The sequence below is a fragment of the Ascaphus truei genome, chromosome 3 (assembly GCF_040206685.1).
Source record: "Ascaphus truei isolate aAscTru1 chromosome 3, aAscTru1.hap1, whole genome shotgun sequence".
Taxonomy (NCBI): domain Eukaryota; kingdom Metazoa; phylum Chordata; class Amphibia; order Anura; family Ascaphidae; genus Ascaphus; species Ascaphus truei.
The window spans coordinates 3,122,800-3,139,432 of NC_134485.1; the positions used below are offsets into that span (position 1 = coordinate 3,122,800).

Genomic DNA, 16,633 nt, shown 5'->3' on the forward strand with positions numbered 1-16,633 from the left:
GCCATTTTGATTTGGCGGGAGCCGCCATTTTAGGTGGGGCTCACGGTCACTGTCTATAGGGCTCTCGATGCAGGTAGAAACTGCCAAGTCAGGGTAGATAAAGGGGCACCCATCAGTCGGACCCCCGGGCAAATTTAAGAACTTAGGGCCATCTTCCTCGCTTAGGGTCTGGCCTACATATATCAGGACAGTACTCCATTGCACGGTGTCATCATACCTTCGCCCTCTGACCCACGTACCCGACAGTCCAGGGAGCTTCCGAACCTGCGCCTGGACTTCTAACAAGGGCACGCCAGCCGGGACTGCCCCCACGGCAACCACGCGGTTAGGAGTCACGTTCACTTTCAAGGCCCAAGCGTAAACCTCCTGCTTTGAGAGCACCCACATGGTGGAACAAAAATAGGACAATTTAGAACAAAAAACATACAGGGCACCCCAGGTCTGATCTCTCAGCAGCGCCTCCAAATGTAGCCCTTTTTGTGAACTGGCCGACCCACCCAATCTCACATTGGCCCCTCGTGGTCTAACCGGTCCCTTTCCCTGCAACACACCTGCTCTAAAGGACTACTGGTACTGCATAACCTGTGTGGCTCCAGGAGATCTGAGCCTCCGCTAGCTGGGAGCCTGGGGAAACCCTTACCATTACCTGGTGCAGCGCCTCCACTTACCCAGGATCCCCCGTTAGGAAAGATAGCCCTGAGTAAGAAATACCATAACACACGTAGATATAAAACAATAGCTAACACTTTACTTAATAACACATAACACAGTACATAACATCATAACATAACCGGATGCTCTATCCGCATCACCTCAGCCCAATGTCTGGTATTCCCCACCCAGTGTCCTGTGATCACCCCACACCCAATGTCCCGCAATCCTGCGAAAGGTCGTGGGTGACTGCGCAGTCACTATATTAAGCTAGGGCCCAGTTGGTGCACTTATAATACTTGAAGATACCTTCCGAGCACTCCGATGCTCGGGACCGCAACTTTCTTCTCAAAGGGTCAGACGTCCGTCTGATCCTTTCCAGGTACTCTGCCGGTGGACCCCAATGAGGGTCCCACCGCTTCACGGGAACTGCAACCGGATCACGGCAACACCAACCGCGTGGGAACAGCAACCGCCGCTATCCCTATCACTAACTACTACTAGAGTGACAGCAACCCTAACCTAGGGCCTGTCCCTGAGGAACCGCAACCTGGGATGGCTTGGGGAAAACTCCTAGGGCCTGTGGACAATAACCTGCCCCCCTTCCCCCAGCTACCCAGTCCTAACTGTAACTGACAACTAGCTATTAACTAGCTAGTCCCAAAGCACCTGCAGCTGACACACCGCTCACACTGTCAGCCTGCAGAGATCCACACTTCACACACACTGCACGCACTGCGCCCAGCACATACAGCGACACTACTCACAGGCAGCTGCAATCACACACAGCCCCTGGATCCCGCAGCAACAACACTGCTAGCACACCGTGCCTCTTTGACAGTGCCCACAGCTCTCTCCGCTGCGACACTGCCAAACCAGCACCTTCCACACTCAAGGGTCACCTCCCTAGCTAAGGCGTCCCTCTTCAGTTACCCCCTGCCCTTTACCCGGGAATTGGGGCCTGCCTGGGAATCTAGGGAGGACCCTTACCTGATGCAGGAGCCACGCGCTCCCTGCACCCTTCCTACTCCTTCCTTCTCCTCTGCCTGACTGACTGTTGCAAAGCCCGGGAAATGTATCTCTTTTCCCGGGCTGAGCTTCCCTCAGCCCTATTGGCCACTAGGGAGCACCTGACCTCTGCCTCCCTAAGCCTCCTGGGAATTGTAGTTCCCAGGGGCTGCCTAATGCATTGGGGCCGCGTGCGCGCTTCCCTCGCGCATGCGCGAACCCCTAATGGCCGCCTCAACCTTCCTATCCTCTTCCCTACTCTCGCGCGACCTCTCCCTTGCCCTGGAGTCCTATCGCGCGCTGGCCGCCTCCTGCGCATGCGCGAACCTACGCGCAATGGCGGCGCACTCTCTCCTAGCCGCCGAGCCGGTGGCAACGCGATCGCGGCCCTAGCGACGGCCCGATCGCGTCCCCGGCAACCACAGCTCCGATCTGCTCCCTGCTCTGGCCCCCACCCTCGCGAAGTGCCGGCGGGTCCGTCAAAGCCTCCGGCGGCACCCGCTACCGCACGGCACTCGTGGAGGGGGGCCAGAAAGAGAAAATTTACATCAGGGCTACATATATATATACTGTATGTATTGCAGTGTGTGTATATAAAGGTTTCCTCGCTCCCGGCGTGTGCTAACAGAACCGCCCTAGTCTGAGATGGGAGTTTTCATATGGTAATCATTTGAAAAGTGAAAGTGAACTAGTTATAAAGACTCTTCCTCACACACTCTGGTCCATTCTGTTTTATTTCCATCTGCGGAGGTAAGTGACACATTTCTGATCACAAGATGGGAAATCAGTTAGTGATTACGTGACCTTAGAAAAGGGGGACGGGCGGCAGTTAGGGGGGTTATAGACAAAAGTTTCCCAACTGCGAAACTGGGACAAAACTAGTGCAAAAACTGCAGCTGATTTATCAAAGAAAAGGAAGCCCATTAAAAATAGGTCTGGTGCAGCTTGGGGACGTTCAGTAAATGACCCCAAAGTGTGTTATGCAGGATATAGTACTGTATATAAGGATGTGTGGGTCTGTGTATCTAGGTAAATGTACAGTACAGAATTATTATGCATGTGCAAATCTGTGAATAGTACTGCTACGCATGTACAGACCGCTCCCTGCGCTGCTATGCATGTACAGAACGGTCCCTGCGCAGCTATGCATGTACAGACCGCTCCCTGCGCTGCTATGCATGTACAGAACGCTCCCTGCGCTGCTATGCATGTACAGAACGCTCCCTGCACTGCTATGCATGTACAGAACGCTCCCTGCGCTGCTATGCATGTACAGAACGGTCCCTGCGCTGCTATGCATGTACAGAACGGTCCCTGCGCTGCTATGCATGTACAGAACGGTCCCTGCGCTGCTATGCATGTACAGAACGGTCCCTGCACTGCTATGCATGTACAGAACGGTCCCTGCGCTGCTATGCATGTACAGAACGGTCCCTGCACTGCTATGCACGTACAGAACGGTCCATGCGCTGCTATGCACGTACAGAACGGTCCCTGCGCTGCTATGCAAGTACAGAACGGTCCCTGCGCTGCTATGCATGTACAGAACGGTCCCTGCACTGCTATGCATGTACAGAACGGTCCCTGCGCTGCTATGCATGTACAGAACGGTCCCTGCACTGCTATGCACGTACAGAACGGTCCCTGCGCTGCTATGCATGTACAGAACGGTCCCTGTGCTGCTATGCATGTACAGAACGGTCCCTGCGCTGCTGTGCATGTACAGAACGGTCCCTGCGCTGCTATGCACGTACAGAACGGTCCCTGCGCTGCTATGCACGTACAGAACGGTCCCTGCGCTGCTATGCACGTACAGAACGGTCCCTGCGCTGCTATGCATGTACAGAACGGTCCCTGCGCTGCTATGCACGTACAGAACGGTCCCTGCGCTGCTATGCATGTACAGAACGGTCCCTGCGCTGCTGTGCATGTACAGAACGCTCATTTGCGCTGCTATGCACGTACAGAACGGTCCCTGCGCTGCTATGCATGTACAGATCGGTCCATGCGCTGCTGTGCACGTACAGAACGGTCCCTGCGCTGCTATGCATGTACAGAACGCTCATTTGCGCTGCTATGCACGTACAGAACGGTCCCTGCGCTGCTATGCATGTACAGAACGGTCCCTGCGCTGCTATGCATGTACAGAACGGTCCCTGCGCTGCTGTGCATGCACAGAACGGTCCCTGCGCTGCTGTGCACGTACAGAACGCTCCCTGCGCTGCTGTGCATGCACAGAACGGTCCCTGCGCTGCTACGCATGTACAGAACGGTCCCTGCGCTGCTATGCATGTACAGAACGGTCCCTGCGCTGCTATGCACGTACAGAACGGTCCCTGCGCTGCTATGCATGTACAGAACGGTCCCTGCGCTGCTATGCACGTACAGAACGGTCCCTGCGCTGCTATGCATGTACAGAACGGTCCCTGCGCTGCTATGCATGTACAGAACGGTCCCTGCGTACAGAACGCTCCCTGCGCTGCTATGCATGTACAGAACGGTCCCTGCGCTGCTATGCATGTACAGAACGGTCCCTGCGCTGCTATGCATGTACAGAACGGTCCCTGCGCTGCTATGCATGTACAGAACGGTCCCTGCACTGCTATGCATGTACAGAACGGTCCCTGCGCTGCTATGCATGTACAGAACGGTCCCTGCGCTGCTATGCACGTACAGAACGGTCCCTGCGCTGCTATGCACGTACAGAACGGTCCCTGCGCTGCTATGCATGTACAGAACGGTCCCTGCGCTGCTATGCATGTACAGAACGGTCCCTGCGCTGCTATGCATGTACAGAACGGTCCCTGCGCTGCTATGCATGTACAGAATGGTCCCTGCGCTGCTGTGCATGTACAGAACGGTCCCTGCGCTGCTATGCATGTACAGAACGGTCCCTGCGCTGCTATGCATGTACAGAACGGTCCCTGCGCTGCTATGCATGTACAGAACGGTCCCTGCACTGCTATGCACGTACAGAACGGTCCCTGTGCTGCTATGCATGTACAGAACGGTCCCTGCGCTGCTATGCATGTACAGATCGGTCCCTGCGCTGCTGTGCATGTACAGAACGGTCCCTGCGCTGCTACGCATGTACAGAACGGTCCCTGCGCTGCTATGCACGTACAGAACGGTCCCTGCGCTGCTATGCATGTACAGAACGGTCCCTGCACTGCTATGCATGTACAGAACGGTCCCTGCGCTGCTATGCATGTACAGAACGCTCCCTGCGCTGCTATGCATGTACAGAACGGTCCCCGCTGCTATGCATGCACAGAACGGTCCCTGCGCTGCTATGCATGTACAGAACGGTCCCTGCACTGCTATGCGTGTACAGAACGCTCCCTGCGCTGCTATGCATGTACAGAACGCTCATTTGCGCTGCTATGCACGTACAGAACGGTCCCTGCGCTGCTATGCATGTACAGAACGGTCCCTGCGCTGCTATGCACGTACAGAACGGTCCCTGCGCTGCTATGCATGTACAGAACGGTCCCTGCGCTGCTATGCATGTACAGAACGGTCCCTGCGCTGCTGTGCACGTACAGAACGCTCCCTGCGCTGCTGTGCATGCACAGAACCGTCCCTGCGCTGCTGTGCACGTACAGAACGCTCCCTGCGCTGCTGTGCATGCACAGAACGGTCCCTGCGCTGCTACGCATGTACAGAACGGTCCCTGCGCTGCTATGCATGTACAGAACGGTCCCTGCGCTGCTATGCACGTACAGAACGGTCCCTGCGCTGCTATGCATGTACAGAACGGTCCCTGCGCTGCTATGCACGTACAGAACGGTCCCTGCGCTGCTATGCATGTACAGAACGGTCCCTGCACTGCTATGCATGTACAGAACGGTCCCTGCGCTGCTATGCATGTACAGAACGGTCCCTGCACTGCTATGCACGTACAGAACGGTCCCTGCGCTGCTATGCATGTACAGAACGGTCCCTGCACTGCTATGCACGTACAGAACGGTCCCTGCGCTGCTATGCACGTACAGAACGGTCCATGCGCTGCTATGCACGTACAGAACGGTCCCTGCACTGCTATGCATGTACAGAACGGTCCCTGCGCTGCTGTGCACGTACAGAACGCTCCCTGCGCTGCTGTGCATGCACAGAACGGTCCCTGCGCTGCTACGCATGTACAGAACGGTCCCTGCACTGCTATGCATGTACAGAACGGTCCCTGCGCTGCTATGCATGTACAGAACGGTCCATGCGCTGCTATGCACGTACAGAACGGTCCCTGCACTGCTATGCATGTACAGAACGCTCCCTGCGCTGCTATGCTATGCATGTACAGAACGGTCCCTGCACTGCTATGCATATACAGAACGCTCCCTGCGCTGCTATGCATGTACAGAACGGTCCCTGCGCTGCTATGCATGTACAGAACGGTCCCTGCGCTGCTATGCATGTACAGAACGGTCCCTGCGCTGCTATGCATGTACAGAACGGTCCCTGCGCTGCTATGCATGTACAGAACGGTCCCTGCACTGCTATGCATGTACAGAACGGTCCCTGCGCTGCTATGCATGTACAGAACGGTCCCTGCGCTGCTGTGCATGTACAGAACGGTCCCTGCGCTGCTATGCATGTACAGAACGGTCCCTGCGCTGCTATGCACGTACAGAACGGTCCCTGCGCTGCTATGCATGTACAGAACGGTCCCTGCACTGCTATGCATGTACAGAACGGTCCCTGCGCTGCTATGCATGTACAGAACGGTCCCTGCGCTGCTATGCATGTACAGAACGGTCCCTGCGCTGCTGTGCATGTACAGAACGGTCCCTGCACTGCTATGCATGTACAGAACGGTCCCTGCGCTGATATGCATGTACAGAACGGTCCCTGCGCTGCTGTGCATGTACAGAACGGTCCCTGCGCTGCTATGCATGTACAGAACGGTCCCTGCGCTGCTATGCACGTACAGAACGGTCCCTGCGCTGCTATGCATGTACAGAACGGTCCCTGCACTGCTATGCATGTACAGAACGGTCCCTGCGCTGCTATGCATGTACAGAACGGTCCCTGCGCTGCTATGCATGTACAGAACGGTCCCTGCGCTGCTGTGCATGTACAGAACGGTCCCTGCGCTGCTATGCACGTACAGAACGCTCCATGCACTGCTATGCACGTACAGAACGGTCCCTGCGCTGCTATGCACGTACAGAACGCTCCATGCACTGCTATGCATGTACAGAACGGTCCCTGCGCTGCTATGCATGTACAGAACGGCCCCTGCGCTGCTATGCACGTACAGAACGGCCCCTGCGCTGCTATGCACGTACAGAACGGTCCCTGCGCTGCTATGCACGTACAGAACGGTCCATGCGCTGCTATGCACGTACAGAACGGTCCCTGCGCTGCTATGCATGTACAGAACGGCCCCTGCGCTGCTGTGCATGTACAGAACGGTCCCTGCGCTGCTATGCACGTACAGAACGCTCCATGCACTGCTATGCACGTACAGAACGGTCCCTGTGCTGCTATGTACGTACAGAACGGTCCCTGTGCTGCTATGCATGTACAGAACGGTCCCTGCACTGCTATGCATCTACAGAACGGCCCCCGCTGCGCTCGCAGTAATTTTACATGTAACGGTTTCGTTACATGTTTCGCGGCGCTTTACAGCGCGGAAATTTTTTTTGCAGAATTAGTCTTAGATGCCGCAGGGATCAGCAAAAACACGGAGAGATCCCGACCCTGAAATAGGACGAGGGAGATGTAACCCCTTGGGTGCCCCAGGACATAGCTGCTACATTCTGGTGTCTGGCGCTGCTCCCAGGACTTAATAGCTTCATCATAATCTCCTTGCGCACTTCCGTGGGGGCGATTGCATACAGTGACGCAGCGAGTCCCGCAGGGGCCGTGGTACTCTCTCCCGGTGGTCCCTCCGGTACTCAGAGGGTTAAATGAGCTTATTTGCATATTTAATACATGTAAATAATATTGAATGAGCTTATTTCCCAGGTAACGGAGGTGTGTGTTACAGGTAACGGAGGTGTGTGTTACAGGTAACCGAAGTGGGAAGTGTGTGTTACAGGTAACGGAGGTGTGTGTTACAGGTAACCGAAGTGGGAAGTGTGTGTTACAGGTAACGGAGGTGTGTGCTACAGATAACGGAGGTGTGTGTTACAGGTAACCGAAGTGGGAAGTGTGTGTTACAGGTAATGGAGGTGTGTGTTACAGGTAACGGAGGTGTGTGTTACAGGTAACGGAGGTGTGTTACAGGTAACGGAGGTGTGTTACAGGTAACGGAGGTGTGTGTTACAGGTAACGGAGGTGTGTGTTACAGGTAACGGAGGTGTGTGTTACAGATAACGGAGGTGTGTGTTACAGGTAACGGAGGTGTGTGTTACAGGTAACGGAGGTGTGTGTTACAGGTAACGGAGGTGTGTGTTACAGGTAACGGAGGTGTGTGTTACAGGTAACGGAGGTGTGTGTTACAGGTAACGGAGGTGTGTGTTACAGGCCTCTCTCCCCCTGTGGGGTAGAGGAGAGGTTTGGGAGGTATAGGGATGCACCCTGAGATTTCAGCGGGGGGGTTTGCATGTGTTTGGGAAGCAGTATTCCTGCGGTGACACGAGACACGTGACACACATCCCCTGGTGAGTATTAAGCAGAGTTGTTGACTTTAAAAAAAGAAATGGCATCTAAAGCCTTGAAGTGCCAGAAAGGCAGCAGCTCTCCTCTTCCGTTCCTGCTCTGGCCAGGTCCCCAGGCGTGTGGAGAACAGTCTCCCCGAGTAAAACCAGATTAAAGCTCGAGCAGGTCGTGGCGGTACCTGGGAGAGCCAGACCCAATGACAGGGCAGCCACACCATGGGGCATTGTAAGGGTTAATGGGATTATACAGCGGCAAGACCGGTCATTATACAGCTGTCTGAGCCCTGTTATTGTACAATAAATGCTAAAGTTTCCTGTGTGTAAGACATTAAGTGCTGATTGCAATCAGTGGGACACCATAGAAGTGAGACTTATGCATCAAAAAGACTCATTTATCACAGCTGCAAAACTGGAGCAAAAACACTGCACCAGATTTATCCAGAAAACCCCTCCGGTGTCAGGGAGACGGGTTCCTGCTAATACATCGGGGGCAGTTTTGCAGCCAGGAGACTTTGATAACAGACTCCCAAAGTCTCCCCGGTGCAGACGCCGGGCAATCCTGGAGCAAAAACTCCAACCAGAAGTCCCAAAGTCTCCCAGGTGCAAACGCCGGGCAAACCTGGAGCAAAAACTCCAACCAGAAGTCCCAAAGTCTCCCAGGTGCAGACGCCGGGCAAACCTGGGGCAAAACTCCAACCAGAAGTCCCAAAGTCTCCCAGGTGCAGATACCGGGCAAACCTGGGGCAAAAACTCCGACCAGAAGTCCCAAAGTCTCCCCGGTGCAGACGCCGGGCAAACCTGGGGCAAAAACTCCAACCAGAAGTCCCAAAGTCTCCCAGGTGCAGACGCCGGGCAAACCAGGAGCAAAAACTCCAACCAGAAGTCCCAAAGTCTCCCAGGTGCAAACGCCGGGCAAACCAGGAGCAAAACTCCAACCAGAAGTCCCAAAGTCTCCCAGGTGCAAACGCCGGGCAAACCAGGAGCAAAAACTCCAACCAGAAGTCCCAAAGTCTCCCAGGTGCAGACGCCGGGCAAACCAGGAGCAAAAACTCCAACCAGAAGTCCCAAAGTCTCCCAGGTGCAGACGCCGGGCAAACCAGGAGCAAAAACTCCAACCAGAAGTCCCAAAGTCTCCCAGGTGCAAACGCCGGGCAAACCAGGAGCAAAACTCCAACCAGAAGTCCCAAAGTCTCCCAGGTGCAAACGCCGGGCAAACCAGGAGCAAAAACTCCAACCAGAAGTCCCAAAGTCTCCCAGGTGCAGACACCGGGCAAACCAGGGGCAAAAACTCCAACCAGAAGTCCCAAAGTCTCCCAGGTGCAGGCGTCGGGCAAACCAGGAGCAAAACTCCAACCAGAAGTCCCAAAGTCTCCCAGGTGCAGACGCCGGGCAAACCAGGAGCAAAAACTCCAACCAGATGTCCCAAAGTGTCCCAGGTGCAGACGCCGGGCAAACCAGGGGCAAAAACGCCAACCAGATGTCCCAAAGTCTCCCAGGTGCAATCGCCGGGCAAACCAGGAGCAAAACTCCAACCAGAAGTCCCAAAGTCTCCCAGGTGCAGACGCCGGGCAAACCAGGAACAAAACTCCAACCAGAAGTCCCAAAGTCTCCCAGGTGCAGACGACAGGGGAAACCTGGAGCAAAAACTCCAACCAGAAGTCCCAAAGTCTCCCAGGTGCAAACGCCGGGCAAACCTGGAGCAAAAACTCCAACCAGAAGTCCCAAAGTCTCCCAGGTGCAGACGCCGGGCAAACCAGGGGCAAAAACTCCAACCAGAAGTCCCAAAGTCTCCCAGGTGCAGACGCCGGGCAAACCTGGGGCAAAAACTCCAACCAGAAGTCCCAAAGTCTCCCAGGTGCAGACGCCGGGCAAACCTGGAGCAAAAACTCCAACCAGAAGTCCCAAAGTCTCCCCGGTGCAGACGCCGGGCAAACCTGGGGCAAAAACTCCAACCAGAAGTCCCAAAGTCTCCCTGGGGCTGACGCCGGGCAAACCTGGAGCAAAAACTCCAACCAGAAGTCCCAAAGTCTCCCAGGTGCACACGCCGGGCAAACCTGGAGCAAAAACTCCAACCAGAAGTCCCAAAGTCTCCCAGGTGCAAACGCCGGGCAAACCTGGAGCAAAAACTCCAACCAGAAGTCCCAAAGTCTCCCCGGTGCAGACGTCGGGCAAACCAGGAGCAAAACTCCAACCAGAAGTCCCAAAGTCTCCCAGGTGCAGGCGTCGGGCAAACCAGGAGCAAAACTCCAACCAGAAGTCCCAAAGTCTCCCAGGTGCAGACGCCGGGCAAACCAGGAGCAAAAACTCCAACCAGATGTCCCAAAGTGTCCCAGGTGCAGACGCCGGGCAAACCTGGGGCAAAAACTCCAACCAGAAGTCCCAAAGTCTCCCAGGTGCAGACGCCGGGCAAACCAGGAGCAAAAACTCCAACCAGAAGTCCCGAGGAAAGGAAGTTCCATGGAAGTTTGTAGCAGGGAGACTTTGCTGAATGACGCCTCTGGCTCCGGGTGACTGAGTGTCACAAACGGCCTTTCTGCCGCGGGGATCTCAGACTAAATGGCGCTTTTGTACTAACCTGAAATTTTAAGCGTCAAAAAGAATAATTAAATTTTTTGGTGCCTAGAATTCGGGCTAAGATAAGGGTACAAATGTCCTAGCGTAAACCCTATAAAGACTAAGCATTGTTAGCGCAGTATTACGTTTCTATGTATCAATCCAGAATGTATTTGACGCAGCACAGATTCTACTATTATATTGGCTACTAAAATATATTATTTTCACAGTATGGCTACGATCAATAATATTGCACTAGTCATTAATATTTACTAATAGTAGTCAAAAATAAAATGTACACTTCATTCTGCTTTAATTGAGGAATTTAGGTGATGAGCGTCTCAAACCATGTGTATGAACAAAGTATGCGTCCTGTGTATGAATTCATCACACACACAGCGCACGGTTTATGACGGTTGTGTTGCGTTTTAGCACTGACATTATGACTTATACATTTAAAAAAGATATAATCTTAGTCCCTGGTCCCTAAGTCTACGAATCTGCCAGGGCAGCACTTCTGTGTTATACAGTAGTACGCAGCTCTGCTCCCTGGGGGGTAACCCCTTCTCTGCCACAGGGGCAGTGCAGTATGGTGTTGCCCACCTGACCAAAAAGGGTTAACACAGAATTTCTCAACTCCAGTCCTCAAGACCCCCGAACAGGCCAGGTTTTAGCTCAATCAGTGGCTCAGCCTTTGCCTTCACCCCCTGTGCTGAAGCAGGGATATCCCTAATACCTGGCCTTTTGGGGGTTCTTGAGAGCCCCTCTGTTGGCAGCATTTAGTGTCGGGTGCTATAAATGGCAGAAGCCGCTATGAAGGAATGTGCGGATAGAACGTTTCAGGCATTGCTCAGTGCATGTCCCTGAGACAGTCACGTGACTGGATGCTGCTTTGTCCTGTACGGTCCGTGTCTGAGTCACTTATTGGCAGTGACATAGAAATTACAGGAAACCTGACAATCCAAAACTACAGTGATAAGCAGTAAAATAAGGCGTCGCTGCTAGTAACCACATAAAGCAGTGACTTCATGAAGTACCGCAGCATCAAATGGGACTAAGTATCTGGCCAGAAAATAACTAAATTGCTAGATTGTAACAACGTTTTTATTTTGTATACTGCATCTCCTTTTATAATGCAGTGACCCAGAAAACTATACAGTACTTGTATTGATTGGAGTTTTGGGGTTATGAAGTACAGGTTTTTATTGAATGTATGTACAGTAATATATAGTATGGAGACATTTGGAAGGCAGAATGATATATTTATACATTTATTTACCAGTAACTAATACAGTGAGAGGTACCTCTCGTTTTCTAGTATGTCCTGGGCACAGAGTTATGATGACAATACAAGGTTATACGTTATATGAACAGAGGTCACACATTTAATATACAGATATTTCATGGACAGTTAGAGATAATATATGTAATGGGTGTATGTAACAGTTACAGACAATGAGAGACAGTTGAAGTCTTGAAAGAACTTAGACTGGTGGCGGATGTGAGAGTCACCGGTAGATTGTTGTTACGCCGGTGCTGCCCGCAGACCAGACTCGTCCCTTATACTGAGGTGGGGACGTATATGTGCACGCACCCGCAGCAGAAGGTGCGTGTCCGGAGTGTGGTGTTTTGGCGTTGCCAGGCCAGGTGTGAAAAGGTGTAGCAATACTTGCCGGTACCGGTACAGAAGAGACAAAGTTGTTGCCGTTTAGCCAAGGTCGGGGAGAGAGAGAGATCCAGCATTCAAGTCTTGAAAAAGCTGTGTGTATATAAGGTTGTGTCATCAACATACACGTGCATTGAAGTTAGGTTACAAGGTGTCGGTAGTTCATTTTTGAATACCTAAAAAGAGTAGGGGCCCCAGAACAGAGCCTTGTGGAATCCCACAGGTGACAACCGAGGAGTTGGAGTTTCAGCCTGAGATGGACACATATTGGGATCGACCCGATAGGTAGGACTGAAACCAGTTTAAGGCATGTTCCCCTATTCCAGAGCACTGGAGTTTGTTTAACAAGATAACATGATCAACTGTATCAAAAGCCTTTGCAAAATCTAGGATCATTGCACCAGTGAGTTGTCCCAGTTCCATTCCACACTGGATCTCATTGCAAACTTTTAAGAGGGTGGTTACCGTAGAGGGGTTTGGGTGTAAGCCGGAGAAGAGTTGGCTAAGGAAATTTGCCTTGTTATAGTAATCACTTATTTGGGAGTTTACACTTTTTTCGATGACTTTGGATAATATAGAGCTGCACATAGAAATATCACTTGTGAGATATTTGTATTAGCTGTACGGTGGAGGGTTTCTGTCACTTTCTCACCCACCATAACTTATATAATGTGTGATGTTGGGAGAAGAGATATTGGCCGGTAGTTGGAGACCATGTTTTTGTCCCCACTTTTGAAGACTGGGACAGCTCTGGCAGTTTTACAGGTCTGTGGGATATGGCCTGCAGACAGAATAGACTTCAGTAGGGAAGCAAGCGGTATGGCAATGACTGGGACACTGAGTCATAATATCTTTGATTGCTGTAGGTCCACATTGGCTGTTTAGTTTTAATGTTAGGAGCGCCTGTGTAATCTCCTCTTCAGATACTGGGACATATAATCAATAATCAGAACTTTTGGGAGGGGTTGGAGTGGGGCTATAGGGGTTCTCACAGATTGAGCTTCTTGATTATTGTTAGGGTTGTGCCTGGATAGTAGGGAAGTAGCACACCCCACACAGTATTCATTACATGCGTTTGCTATATCAGTGTCATTTGTCAGACTAGTATCCTTTATGTTATTAGATGGTTGTTGATGGCTAGTGGCTGAAATATATTGTTGATGACCTTCCAGAAGTTTTCTGGATTTGATGTATTTTGATAAAGATTGTCGGTAACAATGATGGCTTTCAGTTTATGCAAAAGGCACCGTGCCCTTACGTCATCCAGTTTGGGCAGCCGGCTCCGGATATGTATACTGCTGACAGATTGCCCTTTTTGGAATTAATTTGAAAGGGACATTCTCAGGAGCATGGGACAAGGTGAAAAGGGAGGGCCTGGGTGGAGTTCAATATCTCCGGCTAAAGAGAGTAACAGTATACAGTAAATACAAATTTGAGTAATTGTTTACATTGGCTGCAAAGCTGTGACGTTTGCAATACTCGAGGTGTTAGGATGAGTGGTGCTGGGTGCGCTGGTTTTCAGAGTTCTCCACCAACATTCAGCAGATAATGCAAGGCTTTAAGTAGTCCAGGGTGTACGATTACATCGGGTGCGGGCCAGGAGGGAGACGTTTCTAGTTGATAGAGAGAGTAACATTTACATGTCCACCGTAAAGAACGGAATTGAGGTAAGCAGCGGATTCCTTTTCGGAAAGGTCGATAACAAAGACGAGGCTGCGTACCTTACTTTAGTAGAACTGAAAGTGATGAAATTCAGGGTTTCGAGGCAGCCAGAAGACTTCTTGTCAAATGATGAATGACTAATATAAGGATAATTCCCCTTCCACTCTCCTGCATAACTCTTTTATTCCACTTAAAATATGCACGTTATAATATGAACATTTTAAAATGCTATGCTGTTCCCCTGCTATGCTTTCACCATCGTGTGCTTGAACTTATACTGTTAAACAAACATATCACCTGGTATTAATCAGCGCTAGATTGCTCAATAAAACGTAACAAATGGCTAACAAGCAAATGAAGCTGTTAACAGACTAACATCAAACATGTGAGATAAGCAACATTTCGGGAAAGGGATCAGGTAAGTATCCTGGCAGAGTTAATGTTCATTTGTACTACATGAAATTTAAACGGATTAGCCACATCAAACAGACCAAATTAAGTGGAGAGAGAGGGGATTAGTTCCATATCAGAGTTTCTCAATATCTATGCTGCATGGAGTCTGAGTAAGTAGGGCTATAAGGTAGGTGTGCGTGTGCGTGTGCGTGTGTATTCCCTGAAACCTCCCTCCAAATAAATTAGGGAACAATACCTATGCTCAAAAAAGGATCACACCTGAGAGATATGCTAATGGCTATGCAAAGTATATCTAAATGAACCCCATCCCATAATTCCTAAAAGGTTTTCTATACCAACTATATAGAGCTGATTAGCCTAAAGCACCTAATGACTGGAATAATGTACTGGTGTCAGACCCAACAGGTCTAGAACCCACAACAAATGCTTTTCTAAGCCACAGCTCTAGCAGTGTGAGCTAAGCCAGCTGATGGACCTGATGATGGCATCAGAGAGGGATCTGCCTGCTGACACATTGTTGCAGGCAAAGGTCATACAGTATACAAAAAATAACAATGTTACATGTCCTTATGTTTTTTTTATGTAGATGTACAGTATGTAAATATTAATTAATGGGAATTTTCTTGCAGTTTTATTAAAGAATTTGCCAATCAAGATGAAACATCTAGTGGAGAGCTGTTCCTTCATCTTCCTTCTAATCATGCATGTGAAAACACAGGTACAATTCATCCTGGGGGTTGTCTTCACCACACAGGTTGCTTTAGGTATTGTTTTTAGCATCTCTTTCTCCAGGTGCTATCACAATTTTTACAAACAGGAGCAGATCCACAGTGACATCAGGGCAAATAGTGTGATGTTACCTGAAATAGGTAAGAGACGTTATTATACTGAGTTTAACTGGTATCCGTAATTATATGCAAAAATAACACCGTTACTTATCTCATTAGAATAGGCGGAACGCCATGTTAGCACTGGCTCGCATTATGCCTGTCTTACCCTCCAGACACTAAAATATGGGGTGGGAGAGACATATTTTAGGTAGAGTCCCAAGCACTATATATATATATCCTCTCAAACAACACATGGAGGAAGATCTGTGCTTAAAAAGGAGCACCCCTTATAGACCTGGGAGATATGCAAATGATATTTAAATAACTCACACCCCACAAAGCCTAAAAGATTTGCATAAGTTCTATACTCACAGGCCTCAGACCCCTTTTAATAATATGGGTACTAGGGTCAGGCCCAGCAGGATCAGAACCCACAACCTCTGCTATTTCAGGGCAGCAGCTCTAGCACTGAACTGCCTCAGATGCTGGTGATAGCTACACTGTCACTTCTGTCTGCAAGTCTGTCACTCTCTCTGTCTGTCACTCTCTCTGTCTGTTGGTCTGTCTGTCACTCTCTCTGTCTGTCACTCTCTCTGTCTGTCACTCACTCTCTCTGTCTGTCACTCTCTCTGTCTGTCACTCTCTCTGTCTGTCACTCTCTCTGTCTGTCACTCTCTCTGTCTGTTGGTCTGTCTGTCACTCTCTCTGTCTGTCACTCTCTCTGTCTGTCACTCTCTCTGTCTGTCACTCTCTCTGTCTGTCACTCTCTCTGTCTGTTGGTCTGTCTGTCACTCTCTTTGTCTGTCACTCTCTCTGTCTGTCACTCTCTCTGTCTGTCGGTCTCTCTGTCTGTCGGTCTCTCTGTCTGTCGGTCTCTCTGTCTGTCGGTCTCTCTGTCTGTCGGTCTCTCTGTCTGTCGGTCTCTCTGTCTGTCGGTCTCTCTGTCTGTCACTCTCTCTGTCTGTCGGTCTCTCTGTTTGTCACTCTCTCTGTCTGTCACTCTCACTGTCTGTCACTCTCTCTGTCTGTCACTCTCTCTGTCTGTCACTCTCTCTGTCTGTCACTCTCTTTGTCTGTCACTCTCTTTGTCTGTCACTCTCTTTGTCTGTCACTCTCTCTGTCTGTCACTCTCTCTGTCTGTCACTCTCTCTGTCTGTCACTCTCTCTGTCTGTGACTCTCTCTGTCTGTCACTCTCTCTGTCTGTCACTCTCTCTGTCTGTCACTCTCTCTGTCTGTCACTCTC

At 50.9% G+C, this 16,633-nt stretch overlaps 1 protein-coding gene across 2 annotated transcripts in view; it reads left to right on the forward strand.

Moving 5' to 3' along the window:
- Positions 1–2,329: 2,329 nt before the first annotated feature.
- LOC142491242 (ecto-ADP-ribosyltransferase 5-like) overlaps positions 2,330–16,633 on the forward strand; it is a 39,541-nt gene continuing 25,237 nt past the window's right edge. For both annotated transcript variants that reach the window (XM_075593515.1, XM_075593516.1), the window contains exons 1-2: positions 2,330–2,409; positions 15,189–15,277. In XM_075593515.1, coding sequence (XP_075449630.1) covers positions 15,215–15,277 — 63 coding nt within the window. In that variant the 5' untranslated portion in view covers positions 2,330–2,409; positions 15,189–15,214. The remainder of the gene's footprint in view (positions 2,410–15,188; positions 15,278–16,633) is intronic.